We start from the raw sequence: 12,952 nt of genomic DNA, 5'->3' as shown, positions 1-12,952 counted from the left end.
GCATACCGGTAAGGAGGACCTGTACCTACTGCCTGGTCCTCAAACAAAACAGTATAAACATAGGAAATACATAGAGGTAGTAACAGACCAAAAGGGCCCGTGGGGCCTATCTCCCACCAGTGGTGCCATGCCTCCTCCTGCCAAACCCACAGCCAAATCAAAGAAACCAAACAGACCCCACAAAATTCCAGCACGCAAGACCCAAACAAGTCCAACCTGGTGGTAGCAATCCACTATTCGCAGAGGTGGCCATCAGCCAGCCAGTCAGTCAGGGAGCTTTACAGCACTCAACAGCTTCGCCCAACAACCCAAGCCGGACTGGAAATACTAAATTTAACCTCACCCAACCTGACGCTAGCCCAACTGGTAATCGCAGGTGTGTCTCCCCCCCTAATCAATCCTCCCCAAGCCACACACGCCAGACACTACAGAGCCCATCCAGCCCCCCAGCCCCTCAAACAGATCAACTATCCGATAGCCACAGGACTTCCCATACCTAGTCCCATCTGGCACCCACTAGTCTTGACCACACCAACAGAATCTCAACCTCCAGCACCTTGCAGCCGAGGGTGACCTACCAGCCATAGCTGAGAGCCACAAAGGAGGCAGCACCAGTACCCGCAGGTACCGGCACCAGCCACACTATCCAACCCAGCTGAACCGAAGTCCAACCAAGTCAGGAAAGAGTAGGCAGAGCCAGCCAAAGCCAGCCCCACAGATCCTGCGCAAAGTACAGACCGAACAAAGGGCAAGAGGCTCCGCCAACTAACGTAACAAGCAGGGGGAGGGTGAATGAACAGGAGCAGAAAAACAGAAAGTAGGTCCCACTTGCAATGGGTGAAGCTGCCAACCACAATCTCCAACTGAACCACCCAAATGTACAGACAACGCAAGTGCCTAGCGGCCAATCGTCCCACACCTCCCCAGGTAGCAATAATAGCTACACCAGGGAGTAAGAGTTTTTCAGGATCAAAGCCATCCCCACCAAAGCGAGGAGGAGTCACCTGACTGAACCACAGTAAATACCGCAAGGACAAAAATCCAAGGGAGAGGTGATAAACAATATCGTAAGCTCCAGACCATAGAAACGTAAAGCATAACGGGGAGGGGCTGGGCAGGTACTGCCCCACCAACTGAGGAATGATGCAGCCGATAGGATGAGTTGAACTTGCAAAGGTCATCAGTCTAACCCAAGGGGGTTTTGTATCGCGAGAACTAAGAACTCCGTTAAAACTCAACAACATGAGCTGGCCCAAAGAACGACATGTGTAATCCCCCCAAACACTATGTTCTATCCACCTCAATCAAACGCAAAACCTGCAAGCAGACGATAGACAGGAAGCCAAAGATATTTTCCCGAAAGGGGCTCACAAGCGACCATGATAAATAGCTCAAAGTGCTAGTATCTTGAGATAACCAGCAAGCAAAGAAACAAGAAGCAAACAAGTAATCCACCACACAACACCAACAGACGTCAACACCAAGAACCCCAAGAACTACTGAGCAAACTCAGATATCTCCCCCTGAATCCAAGACATCAAGGCCCACCAGGAGTGCAAGAGAAATGCTTGGGACAAAGCGACAGCAAGGACGAGGAAAAGTACTTAGAACAAAGCGTAAAGAACCTATTCTCCTCAGCAGCATCAGCCTCCTTATATAGTGTTCTTCCCACCCCTAATCATGTGACCCAAAGTGGTCACATGTGCGAAACTAAATCATAACAAACTAATCATGTGACCAAAGTGGTCACACACTCAAAACCCTTGACCTCAGAGCAAGGTCCTATGCAAAAACTTATATCATAAACCAATCATAACACAATAAACAAGTCATATGACTTGAATGAGTCATATGTGCGAAACCCATAACCTCATAACAAGGTCATCCGTTAAACCTAAATCATATGTACAAGGCATACCCGCAAGGCACACTTGCAAGGCATACTCACCAGGCGCACATCCCATGACTCATATTTGAGTCATGTGCGAAACATAATAAATCATAACATATATCATATGACCTAAATGGGTCATATGTGTGAAATAATAACATACCTATGACTCATAATCATGAGTCATGTGAAAACATTTTCCGTGCCAAGCCACGTTTGTGACAGATATCATGTTTATGATTATTACTGCTTTTCTTGCTGGGATCTCTGGCTGCTATTTCCCATGATGGAAGGTCCGGAATTTGCATGTCTCATCAGTCCATGGAATAAGAGCATAATCCTTCCAGTAACATTAGTCTAAGTGTTGTAGCTGTTTTTTTTTTTGTTTTTTGACAAACAAAAATGTTTATAGGAAGTGCTCTATTAATAATGGTGAATTCCTTGATAGTATCCTCATCATGATAGATGTGGTAATATATTTTGGTGGCAAAATTCATCATACTTAAAAGGCACCGTGGTTGAGAAAACCTTTTAAATACCATGCATTCTTGTACGTACCTTTCGGACACCATACCCCCCGGGAAATATACCATCCAAAATGTTTCACATAGCAACAATTAAAAAAATAAATACTCAGAACCTTTTTATTCTACCAACAATCTAAATAGATTTAATAAATTCCAAAAAAATTCCTAAAATAACTCAAAGCCTCTGTGTATATTCCTGATTTTTTCCATAATTTTTGAGGATGTACTGAGACCTAGGGAGAAGGTTTGAGTAATTTGTTTAAAATACTACATAAAACACACCACTTTTAGGCAAGTGCAGACCAGCACACAGAAATCCTTTCTGACTGCAGAAAAAATTACAAATCTAACTGTTTATTACATTTATCTTTCCTTTTTGAATTTTATCTTTTGAATTTTTTCTCACCATTTTATGAGTAATGAAAATGTGGAGGAATTCTTTAAAAAGGTTTCACTTTTTCGATGGTATATTTCCCGGGGGATGGTATCCGAAAGGTTTGTCACAAAATGCATGGTATTTAAAAGGTTTACCCCCCTGTGGTTTTTGCGCATCACACTAACTAATTCCAGGTGGCTAACATAGTAACCCAATCGTACCCCCCCTTCGCCTCACTTACACTTAACCCCCCAGCACATGATTCCACGTGCACCCCATGGAAGCCACAACCTGCAGGAAGCCCCCCCCCTAGGCGCTCGAAGAAGGAATTTATTTTGTGTTCATGAAAGACATACATTACGGTACGGCACTATTTTGCGACGATAGGAAAAGAGCCCCTGGAGGTTTTATTCATGAGTTATCACCAGTATCACCCCGAAAAGTTGAACTTTTACAAACTCCCTGGGAGATGATTATGATGAATGAAAGATAACGAATATGTGTCAGGTGACTGTTAATGTAATACTGGTACTAGTACTTGTATGTTTCCACCGAGAGTTAACCTACTAGTACTCGAGTACCGGAAAATACTCTGTAACAAAGGGCCTGAAAGCAGGGTGTTGGTGTGATGAAAACGTGGGTGGGGCGCTTGGAGTGTTCACTCCAACGAATTGTTTTTTTTCTCATCGCCTTGCTGTTTCCCGTGCTACAAGTACCGTATTGTACTGTAAATAGTCTAGTAGCAGATTGACCGAATTAAGTGGTGCTCATGAGAAGCAGAGAGCGACAAAAGCCTGACTGACCAGATTCAGTGGCTTTCTAGCTTCGACAGGAGATTGGTAGCCGGGAGATTCCCGTACCCTACTGGCATCCCTTTGGTACCATCACTCCAATTACATATACTACCTTTCAGAATTGCTTGCCCTCTTTTTTGTTTGTTCCTATGTTTTTTCTACTGTCTCTCCCATCACCACCTCCAACCAGCTTCCAATCCTGCGCATGTAATATCTTACCGTCCCCTGATCTGACGCCATAGCTCGCCAAAAAAGGATCCAAAATAGCGTTCGTTCTCCACTTATCTGGGATCAAACACTATCTATCAACCGCCTCGCACATATTGAAGCCAGCATACCGGTACAGTACACGCAGAGGGCACATATCATATCGCACACTATTCCCCGTCATATATACGATACAATACCCTATTGTTTCCACTACCCATGATCTCACCCCCACCATCGCACCTGCTGAGTCGAGGTCGGCAATAAGAATAAAATACTGATCGGAGGCTCTGATATTTGTGAGTGGGTGAGAGAGCAAGAGCGAAAGAGAAAAGTTAAGCTCTTATATCAGACTCCAAATTCTTCGCTCTGTTTCACCTTCTCTTTCTCCTCCTACTGATCTTATCGTCTCAGTTGACCGTTCCCCTGTCGTTTTGCTAGGCACAGCACGACAAATACCGATACCATACCGTACCTGTATTGTATCGCTCTCTCTCTACATTCTCCAAAAGACGGGACGGAAACCGCCGCCCAGAGACTGCTACCCCAGGAAAAGTCACCTGCCATTCCATCTCTCCATCTCTAATAACTTAGCATTGCCAGATTTGCTCTTCCGCTTGCCTCCATTTAAGAAGGCCCTTACCTTCACTACACGCACCGCATCATAGGATTTGTTCACCTAAATTATATGCCCTGTCCCACCTACTGGAGCAACAACCAAAACAAAACAAAACAATCATCGTCTCTTACTTGTCGCCTGGTTGTCAGGTTGTATGTCTGCCGCTGGAAATTTGGTGATAGCAATACCCCTACCGTAATGGTACGATCTCAACCTCATTTCGTTACTGGCCATTTTATACTTCCAAGCAATCACAACCACTACCACAACTCACGCCTACCTGCCTGGCCTGCCCGCTTGCCCGCCGACTGTGGCCTGTCAATCTCCCTTCTTTCCTTCTTCCCCCCTCGACTCCCTCACTTTCTATTCCCTTCTCTTCTCTCCCATAACTTAAGCCAGATAAATTAACCTTCTCGTTATCGACGACCCCATCCACCTTTTTATTTTTCCCTCTCCTCCAGCCAAACGAGTTCGTGTTCCCGTTACCACAGTGCATTTGCACAAATCTTGATCTGAATAAGCTGGCAGTTTGCTCCGGAAACCTGACAGCAGCCACCGCCTGGTCTCGAGCCCAGCTCCTGTCGATACAACCCTAGTCCCTTATTCACACGATCAGGCAAACTGGTGTTAGCCTTTTTTTTCTTCTTTGCCTCGCTCTAGGGTCCTAACGGTATATCTCTTTTTTCTTCTCTTTTCTTTTTCCCCTCTGCCCCCCTCCGTCGTCATTACACAGCTGCCTTGCCAACCCCTAGGAATTACTACCGGAAACTATCCAGCCCATTTCTATTCGATCCACACACTTCGCAGACAAAATTTCCCGGTTTGGTGCGTCCATCTCTTGACCTGTCGCTATCGTGCACCCCAGTTATCCGTGTGCCCTATCACAATCACATACGAGCGCAAGGTCTCAACACGTTCTCTTCAAGTTTGAACCACCTTTTCTCCCAGCACCTGCCTTTTGTTTCCCATCCTTCGCTCCTTTATTCTCCCGAAGCTGTCCTACTTGTTTAAACATAACAAAGTTGTCGCCTTGCCACTCCACCTTTTCGCTTCATCTGTATTTCTAGATCTTGCTGAACCAGGCTTGATTTTATTTCTTCCCGCCCCCTAGCCATTTGTTCCAGCGTATGAGAGTTTCTCGGTGGTGATACAATTTGAACTTTTTTTTCTTCTTTCCTCAATACATTGTTTAGCGGCCTCCGCTAGAATTGTCAATCTAGCGATATCCTAGTTTCCTAGAGCTGTACCATACTGTGGCAGAAAACCAACCGAAGTGAAACTGTATTCCAGGTTAATAATCTAGGGAAGGGTGGTTGGATATGGTGGAAGATAAGAACTCCCCGAGACTCGGTAACACTCTTTAACGAACTGATGGAGAAACCTTAGAGCTGACATGTGGCTCCAGAAATGGCCAATTTATTCCGCCACGGGCTTTTCAATTGCTTCTTTGATGATGAACCCATTCTAAGGACCAATGCCCTAAGAATTCTCGGCTTGGTAGTGGACCATTGGACCCTAGCATGGCAAGATTACCTTAGGACATCATCCGGTTCCTCAATGTCGCCGAGATTAGCAAGACCACCACTGGTGAGACAGCAAAGCAATGGCTCTGGAGCATCACCAGCGCCGCCTTCTTCCAGGAATATGTTAAGACGGGATTCCAGTTTTAAAATGCACTTTGAGGACGTATTTGGGGTAGACGGCGATGATTCATCGACATTGGACCACCTAGGGAGAAAAGACTCGATATACAATTCGTTCTTGCCTTTAACACCCGAGAGGGACGATGGCTGGACAACCTTATCTGGGGATTTCGCCGTATCTCCAACAGACGCCTCCGGGGGCTTTGCTGATGGGGCGGTCAGATTTGGCAATAAATGGTTGGCCGAGCTTGATTTTGCTAATAGGGACCTCGCGTGGACTGGACACCAGGTGGCCGATGAAACATGGGGTGTTGAGGAGATGAAAACAAATCTAGAAAATTTTTATTCATGGCTATTGAGGTTTTCAATTGATTGTCCCTTCAAGGATGTTAGGAAAGAATGCAGGGCGATCCTACAAAGAGCAGAGGTACACCCTTAGCATTCCATCCTTGCTACTCATCATTTGCTACTTCCCTCCCTACCAATAGCCTAATCCACGATCGGTTTAAATCTGATGCTATTTTTTGCAATAGAAAGCCGGTGCACGCTTACCAGAAGTCCCTGTCCGAGGTCCCTCCTTCTTCATTCCGTTGAATGAAACCATTGGACTGAATTTTGGTCCATGGACCCCAGCAACCTCAAACCCCAAATCTCCAACATCTTTTGACATTCCGTCCGAAGATGAAGAGGATTGCATCTCGTTCTCTCCCAGAGAATCCAACGGAAACATGAGCCCTGCTTCTGGAATAATGATTCCTGATCCAAATAAGGGCTCGGCAAACAGAGAGCGTCCCCGTTCAACATCACGTGGTAGAACTCCGATCGGTTCTCTCAATAGAGGTACTCGTCGAACTACCGTCTCGATTGTCTCCTCACTCTTCCAGACTCCGCCGTCCCCGCCAAATGGTGTTGGTACGTCCCACAAAGTCAAGAGACGCCAAGCACGTCGACCAATGCCCAAATACCTACCTAAGCCCAAGCCACCCAGTGATGAAGTTAGGGCTCTTCAGGTTAACGCGTATATGCGTACTGGCAGGGTTGGTAATCTCAACAAGATACTCTTTTTCTTTCCCCGGTTTGCCGAAATCAATAGAGAGACCACAGATCTGTTCCTATCCGATGATTCAGGGAATGGCCCGTTGCCACAGAAGTGGAGGATATACCTTGGAATCATCTCATCGGCAGAGAAAAAGTGTCAATACTACCTTTCGCTACTTTCGGAGAAATTTCTCACAGTGCGAGGCGATAGACAGTGGTTGAAGGGTCTTCATTACACGCCTCCTAAATTACAGAGGATTTCCAAGTTAAATATGCTTCTAGCGCACAGACCCTGGACCATTACTCCAGATGACATCAAGGAGCTGGTTCGTGGAGAAGAGGGTGGCAATATGGACCCGGAGCAAAGGTGGACCATGGCGGAAGTTGTGCAAGCAATATGTATTATGAGTTTCTACCACTCCAAATCAGCAATGGCTCTAGCTTGGGCAATACTACCGGAGGCAGACTTATTGGGAGGGACAGTGAAAACTATGGAAAAGTATACGCCCGTGGCCCCTTTCGGAAGTTTAGCTACCACCTCCATACCCACCGAACCAAGTGAGAATTCCGGATTTGTAAAACGGGATGAAGAGTCTGGCAAGTCCGGGGTTTGTCGGAAGCGCCAGCAACAGGTGGCGGAGGGTCAAGAGCCCATGGAATTGCCTGAGAAATGGAGAAAGACTCCCAACGGAGGGATACCATTTATATCAGATCCAAACAGCCAGACAAGTCCATTGCTCTCCTCATCAAAGCCTGTGGATGTGCCTACTGCCTCGCTTATTAAGACACAGGCAACATTAGGAACTGTGAAAGAGAGGGAAAGGCACCACCGCCGCACCAAGAGCCAGAAGCGCAGGAAATCATTCGAGGAATGCGCAGCTAGTGATGATGCCCCACCCCCAGCTACATGCCTCGGTGGGTTTTCTCTATCCGCTCCAAACAGCTATGTCCCGTTTTCCAGTCTTTCCAATGGCAGACCGTTGCCAGCCCAAGCAAGGGATTTTCTCATTTCTCCCTCCAGCTCCACAAGTTCTCTCTTCGACACAAGTTTGCTCGGTGACCAAGTCCCCGCCAACATCATCGTGGAAGATTATGCTCGGTTCCTACACCCAGAGAGTTTGGACCATGAGCACAAAGACTTTGATCCAAATTCGTACGAGTACGAATTTTTACCTATGGAAGAGTTTGAATGGGAACGCAACGCCAGTAGCATTATCTCAGATTATCTTGATGGGGTGGTTGAACTGTTGGACCGATACTTCAAGGAAGCCCAGGAGGCAGACGGAGAAGAGGATACCCTTTTCAGTGCTGCTGTGGAAACATTGCCACCGAGAAAGAGACTGAATGACGAGCCCTCCTCCGGTAGAGGTGACGACAGACCGTCGAGAGCCCCCTGCGATGGCGAGTTTGACGATTTGGATTCTAGTCACGATCACAATTTGTCTGAACGCCACGATCGTATCGACAGATCCTTCAATTCATCGGGCCGATCTACCTCTTCTCCGCCCAGATACGGTTTCGAGCCCCGGTCTTTCAAGGAAGCGGCCTGGTTTTATAGTCTGAGGTTGTTGGGTATCCAGAAGGACGACTTTAGATACAGCGAGATTAAGGTTCTGCTAGATAAAGGCGCCAGGCGGTATCTTAAGAGGATATGCGCCCAGCCAGACATGGTCAGTCTAGCGGATTGGGCTGGGGTTGGTCAAGGAATTGGCGTGTTGAAGTGCGAAGAAAAGTGTTTGCTCTCATTACTTGCGTGTCAAGCGCAATTTATGGGAGAAATGCTTTGGGGGATAAGGGCTGTCAGTGAGTACATTGGCTAGTAGTCAGTGAGATATAAGTTCCGCCCGATGTCAATCTTCCCTTGCGATTTTTTATACCTTCTATAGCATCAAGGCTATAGTGGTCTTTTTCTTTCTTTTAATCACATTTCTGCCGACCCCGCTTGGGAAACACGGTTATCGATGGTCTGTATTTGGGAGCATTTTCATTACCACTCGTCTTATTTTGTGCGCCTTTTCTTCATACCGTCTTTTCTTCGCCATGGAAGATTGCACGTGTGAAATTTTTACACTTCATTACAAATTCAACACCACAGTGGTAGCCATCACGGGTTAGGGAGTGATTGGGTTCTTTCGAGGGGTTTGGGAACCGGTGTTCATAAGGGCTTGACATTTATTTTCTCTTCATCTTCTAATCTTCATACCAGAACTCTACCCACGCCCGTTTCTTCGTTTTTTTACCCCCACCCCCCTCCTTCCACTATTTCCTAGTTATAGTCATTTCTTCCTTTCCATGGGCCCTTTGGCTAAGCAACTGCGGTTGGGAGTGGCTTGCATGTTTTTTGCTCACAAACATTTTTTACCCTTGGTGGGAATGAAATCAAAAGTCTTTTCCATTTAATTTTTGTTTTCCCCCCATGGATCGAGTTTTTGATCTTGAATTGAGCCGAGGATGAATCCGGAATTTTGCATGAAATCATTACTAGTGAGATGAGGAGAGTTATGATACATAGTTGAGGAGTGAATGATTTTTTGCTCAATGCCATACTAAATTTACTTGCCCCATGAATTCTTGTGATGCATACTGGTATGATAGTTCACCCAATACAGTAGGGAGGACAACAGCTAAAGCATAATAGGGTAGAGTGATAAGGGATCAATTAGTCTACTTGTACTTGTATGATACCTGGATTCGGATCGCCCGCGAACTTTGTAGGGTATAGTACCGGTAATCTCTCTGGCTACCGCACTGGCATCATACTGAAGATGTCAACTCAGCTTGACTCGTGTCGGTCCAGCCAACTAACCATAATAACTTTCCCTCGTACTTGTATCAATGATCCCGAGATCCACACTAAACTTGTACCGCACTATACCCGGTGGTAATGTACTGTACTTGTAGCTACCTACACTGTAATACCAACAAATTCTTTTCACGATTCTCGGCATCTATTTTCCCCTTCTACACCGTACCGGTAGATCATTCCGATTTCGAAACCTAGCAAGTTCCCGGAACACTAACTTAGCCCCCATCTCTAATTCTTCCTCGCTTCCCCAATCAACAACCCCTCCAGCCCCTCGAACCGCACACACATTCTCTCTTTCCCTCGTTCACTCCCACCTCTAACATTAGAAGTACCATCATAACTTAAACATATTACAATGTCGAGAAGGTCGAGCACGGAGAGGAGTGCAGAGGAGGATGCAGCATTGTTGAGCGGTCGGCCGACGAACAAACAGGCCGAGAGAGGGAAATGGGACGGATGGGTCAAGCTTGGGTTGGGAGTTTGGGCGATGGCTGCTACGGCTGGTCGGTTCACCGTCATCACTTGTGTAGATGAGAAGTTTTCTTTCTCTCATTTTTGGAGGCTAACTGTTGCCTCGTGTGGGGGTTTAGGGATCGTGGTCATCGCTGTGCTCTGGGTGAATAACGGAAGCGGACTGAACTCAAAATTCCCGCCAGAGGGCAAGAGGAATATCGTTTTTATGGTTTCTGACGGTAGGCTTCAACGGCACCTTTTTCTTTGCGTCCGGATTTTGAATAGGAGAAAAGTGACGAAAGGAGTCGTGGGGGGTCTAACGAAGTTCACGATGTGTAGGAATGGGCCCAACGTCTCTTGCTCTCACGCGATCGTATCGTCAATTCTCTGATAGTCTACCTTGGAACCATACTCTCACTCTAGATAAACACTTCATCGGAACCAGTAGGACTAGATCCAGCTCTAGTCTTGTGACTGACTCTGCGGCTGGAGCTACGGCCTTCTCTTGTGGCATGAAGAGCTACAATGGAGCCATCTCTGTGTTGCCAGATGGGTCGCCTTGCGGAACAGTTTTAGAGGCTGCGAAGAAAGCTGGTTACATGACGGGTTTAGTCGTCACCACCAGAATCACCGAGTACGTTTAGTTGTTAGCGAATGTTTCGTCATTTTTTTACCCCTTTTAAAGAGGTAGCTAATTCAAGCTTCATAGTGCTACGCCAGCTTGTTTTTCAGCCCATGTCAACCTTCGCGGTGAGGAAGACAGAATAGCGGAGCAACAGATTGGCGATTACCCCCTCGGTCGAATGGTGGATCTCATGCTCGGTGGTGGAAGATGCCACTTCTTGCCCAATACTGCCGACGGTTCTTGCAGAGATGACTCCAGAGACCTGGTTTCTGAAGCCCAGAAGAGATTCGGGTTTTCATATGTTGACGATCGCAAGTCCTTCGATGGATTGAAGAAAGGTGCCGTCAAGTTGCCACTTTTGGGTCTTTTTGCTCCCACCGATATTCCTTATGATATAGACCGCAAGGATGAGGACTACCCGAGTCTCGAGGAGATGACCGAGGTCGCGTTGAAGGCTTTGGAAATTGCCACGAAGAATAGTGATAAGGGATTTTTTTTGATGATTGAGGGGAGCAGAATAGATCATGCCGGCCATGGAAATGATCCCGCTGCCCAGGTTCACGAAGTTTTGGCTTATGATCGAGCCTTCAAGAGGGTTTCGGATTGGATTGCTGGTTCAAGGTACCCTGGTGTTGTTGTTAGTACTAGTGATCACGAGACTGGAGGATTGGCTGCTGCTAGACGTGAGTAGCTCCTCCGAAAGTGGTGTTAATCTTATGCTAATGGAAATACAGAGCTTCACGAGGAATATCCGGAATACCTCTGGTACCCAGAAGTTCTTGCTAACGCCTCTTCATCATCGGAATATCTCGCCGCTCAGTACGCTCGCTATGAAGGCCCTGCTGACCAAGAGGAAGACTACATACGCGATACAATCCTCATTAAAGGTCTCGGCATCTACGATGCGTCCGACGACGAAATCGAAGCCATCAAAGATCACAAAGATGACGTAGCCTCCGCCTGGGTCCTTGCAGACGTCATTTCTCGCAGAGCACAGGTTGGCTGGACAACTCACGGTCACTCAGGTGTCGACGTGAACATCTATGGATCAACGGGAACGTCAAAACTTAAGGGTAACCATGAAAACACCGAAGTAGGAGAGTTCCTCAGAGACTACTTGCAAGTGGATGTGGACGCCATCACCAAGGAATTGAAGGGAGTAAATAGAGTGGATGCCCCTGGCCTGGACAAGGCTGGATACGAGTGGATGGGAAGACCATTGAGCGAGTTGAAGGAGGCTGGTTTCGAGACTGATAAGTTAGATTGCTACCATGGGCAGTTCAGGCATAAACATTGAGTTGCTGGCAGTTTGAAAATTATAGACGCTCTCCTCCCCCTTTTTTCTTTTTCTTATATCATCACTCTCAGTCTTATTCCTTTTTCCCCTCTTTTTCTTTTTCTACTTTGCTACTGTCCTTCCGCTCGTTTGCGCCGGCTTGAAAGATTGTAGTAGAGTACCGTACTAGTACTTTTAATTTATCACCTTGATCTGCTGGTTCAGGAGAAAGCCTTTCATATACCATGGAAAACAGGGGGGTGCCTTTGGAATACCATTCTTAGCAAAAACATACCATCACAAGGTTTCACTTTACAACTAGCAACAAATTATTTACTCTATCACTCAGTTCCCCCACTCTTTTTGCCCTTCAAACAATGCAAAAATATTGTAATCAAATAATCTAGAACTACTCAAGACCGGCTAATATTTCTCAAAAATTCTCTCCAGAAATTTTCCGGGGACTCTTGGCCCAAAAGATCACTAAGAACATATCATGTTTAAGCGAGGTCAGACCAACGTGATTCTGTGGGTATATTTCTCGGTCAATGGTAATATCCAGAAGGCTTTTCCGCCAAGAGCATGCATGGTATTGAAAAGGTTCACCCATACGAGTAAATTTTTTTTTTTTTTTCTTTTCTTTTTCGGTAAAGGTCAGAAATGCCACACCGGTTTGTGAAATATGCCTCAGATACCA

At 46.3% G+C, this 12,952-nt stretch overlaps 2 protein-coding genes; both read left to right on the top strand.

The window, feature by feature from the left end:
• Positions 1 to 5,821: 5,821 nt before the first annotated feature.
• Positions 5,822 to 9,495, top strand: GSTUM_00004739001 (uncharacterized protein; the record flags this gene model as incomplete). XM_002836530.2 has 2 exons in its annotated part: positions 5,822 to 6,484; positions 6,591 to 9,495. The coding sequence occupies 2 exons, from the start codon at positions 5,822 to 5,824 to the stop codon at positions 8,913 to 8,915; spliced, it is 2,988 nt and encodes a 995-aa protein (XP_002836576.1). The 3' UTR covers positions 8,916 to 9,495.
• A 535-nt stretch (positions 9,496 to 10,030) lies between these two features.
• On the top strand, positions 10,031 to 12,654 carry GSTUM_00004737001 (uncharacterized protein). XM_002836529.2 has 5 exons: positions 10,031 to 10,404; positions 10,492 to 10,593; positions 10,694 to 10,988; positions 11,064 to 11,662; positions 11,714 to 12,654. The coding sequence occupies exons 1-5, from the start codon at positions 10,257 to 10,259 to the stop codon at positions 12,274 to 12,276; spliced, it is 1,707 nt and encodes a 568-aa protein (XP_002836575.1). The 5' UTR covers positions 10,031 to 10,256; the 3' UTR covers positions 12,277 to 12,654.
• Positions 12,655 to 12,952: the final 298 nt, after the last annotated feature.

Source organism: Tuber melanosporum, assembly GCF_000151645.1.
Source record: "Tuber melanosporum whole genome shotgun sequence assembly, scaffold_15, strain Mel28".
NCBI lineage: Eukaryota > Fungi > Ascomycota > Pezizomycetes > Pezizales > Tuberaceae > Tuber > Tuber melanosporum.
This window is presented reverse-complemented; position numbering and strand designations above follow the sequence as displayed.

Bases quoted from the DNA above. Each gene is read 5' to 3' on its own strand.
- GSTUM_00004737001 (XM_002836529.2), top strand. From the start codon at position 10,257: ATGTCGAGAAGGTCGAGCACGGAGAGGAGTGCAGAGGAGGATGCAGCA. The intron at 10,405-10,491 runs GTCGGTTCACCG...GTGGGGGTTTAG, and splicing joins GGCGATGGCTGCTACGGCTG to GGATCGTGGTCATCGCTGTG. The intron at 11,663-11,713 runs GTGAGTAGCTCC...ATGGAAATACAG, and splicing joins AGGATTGGCTGCTGCTAGAC to AGCTTCACGAGGAATATCCG.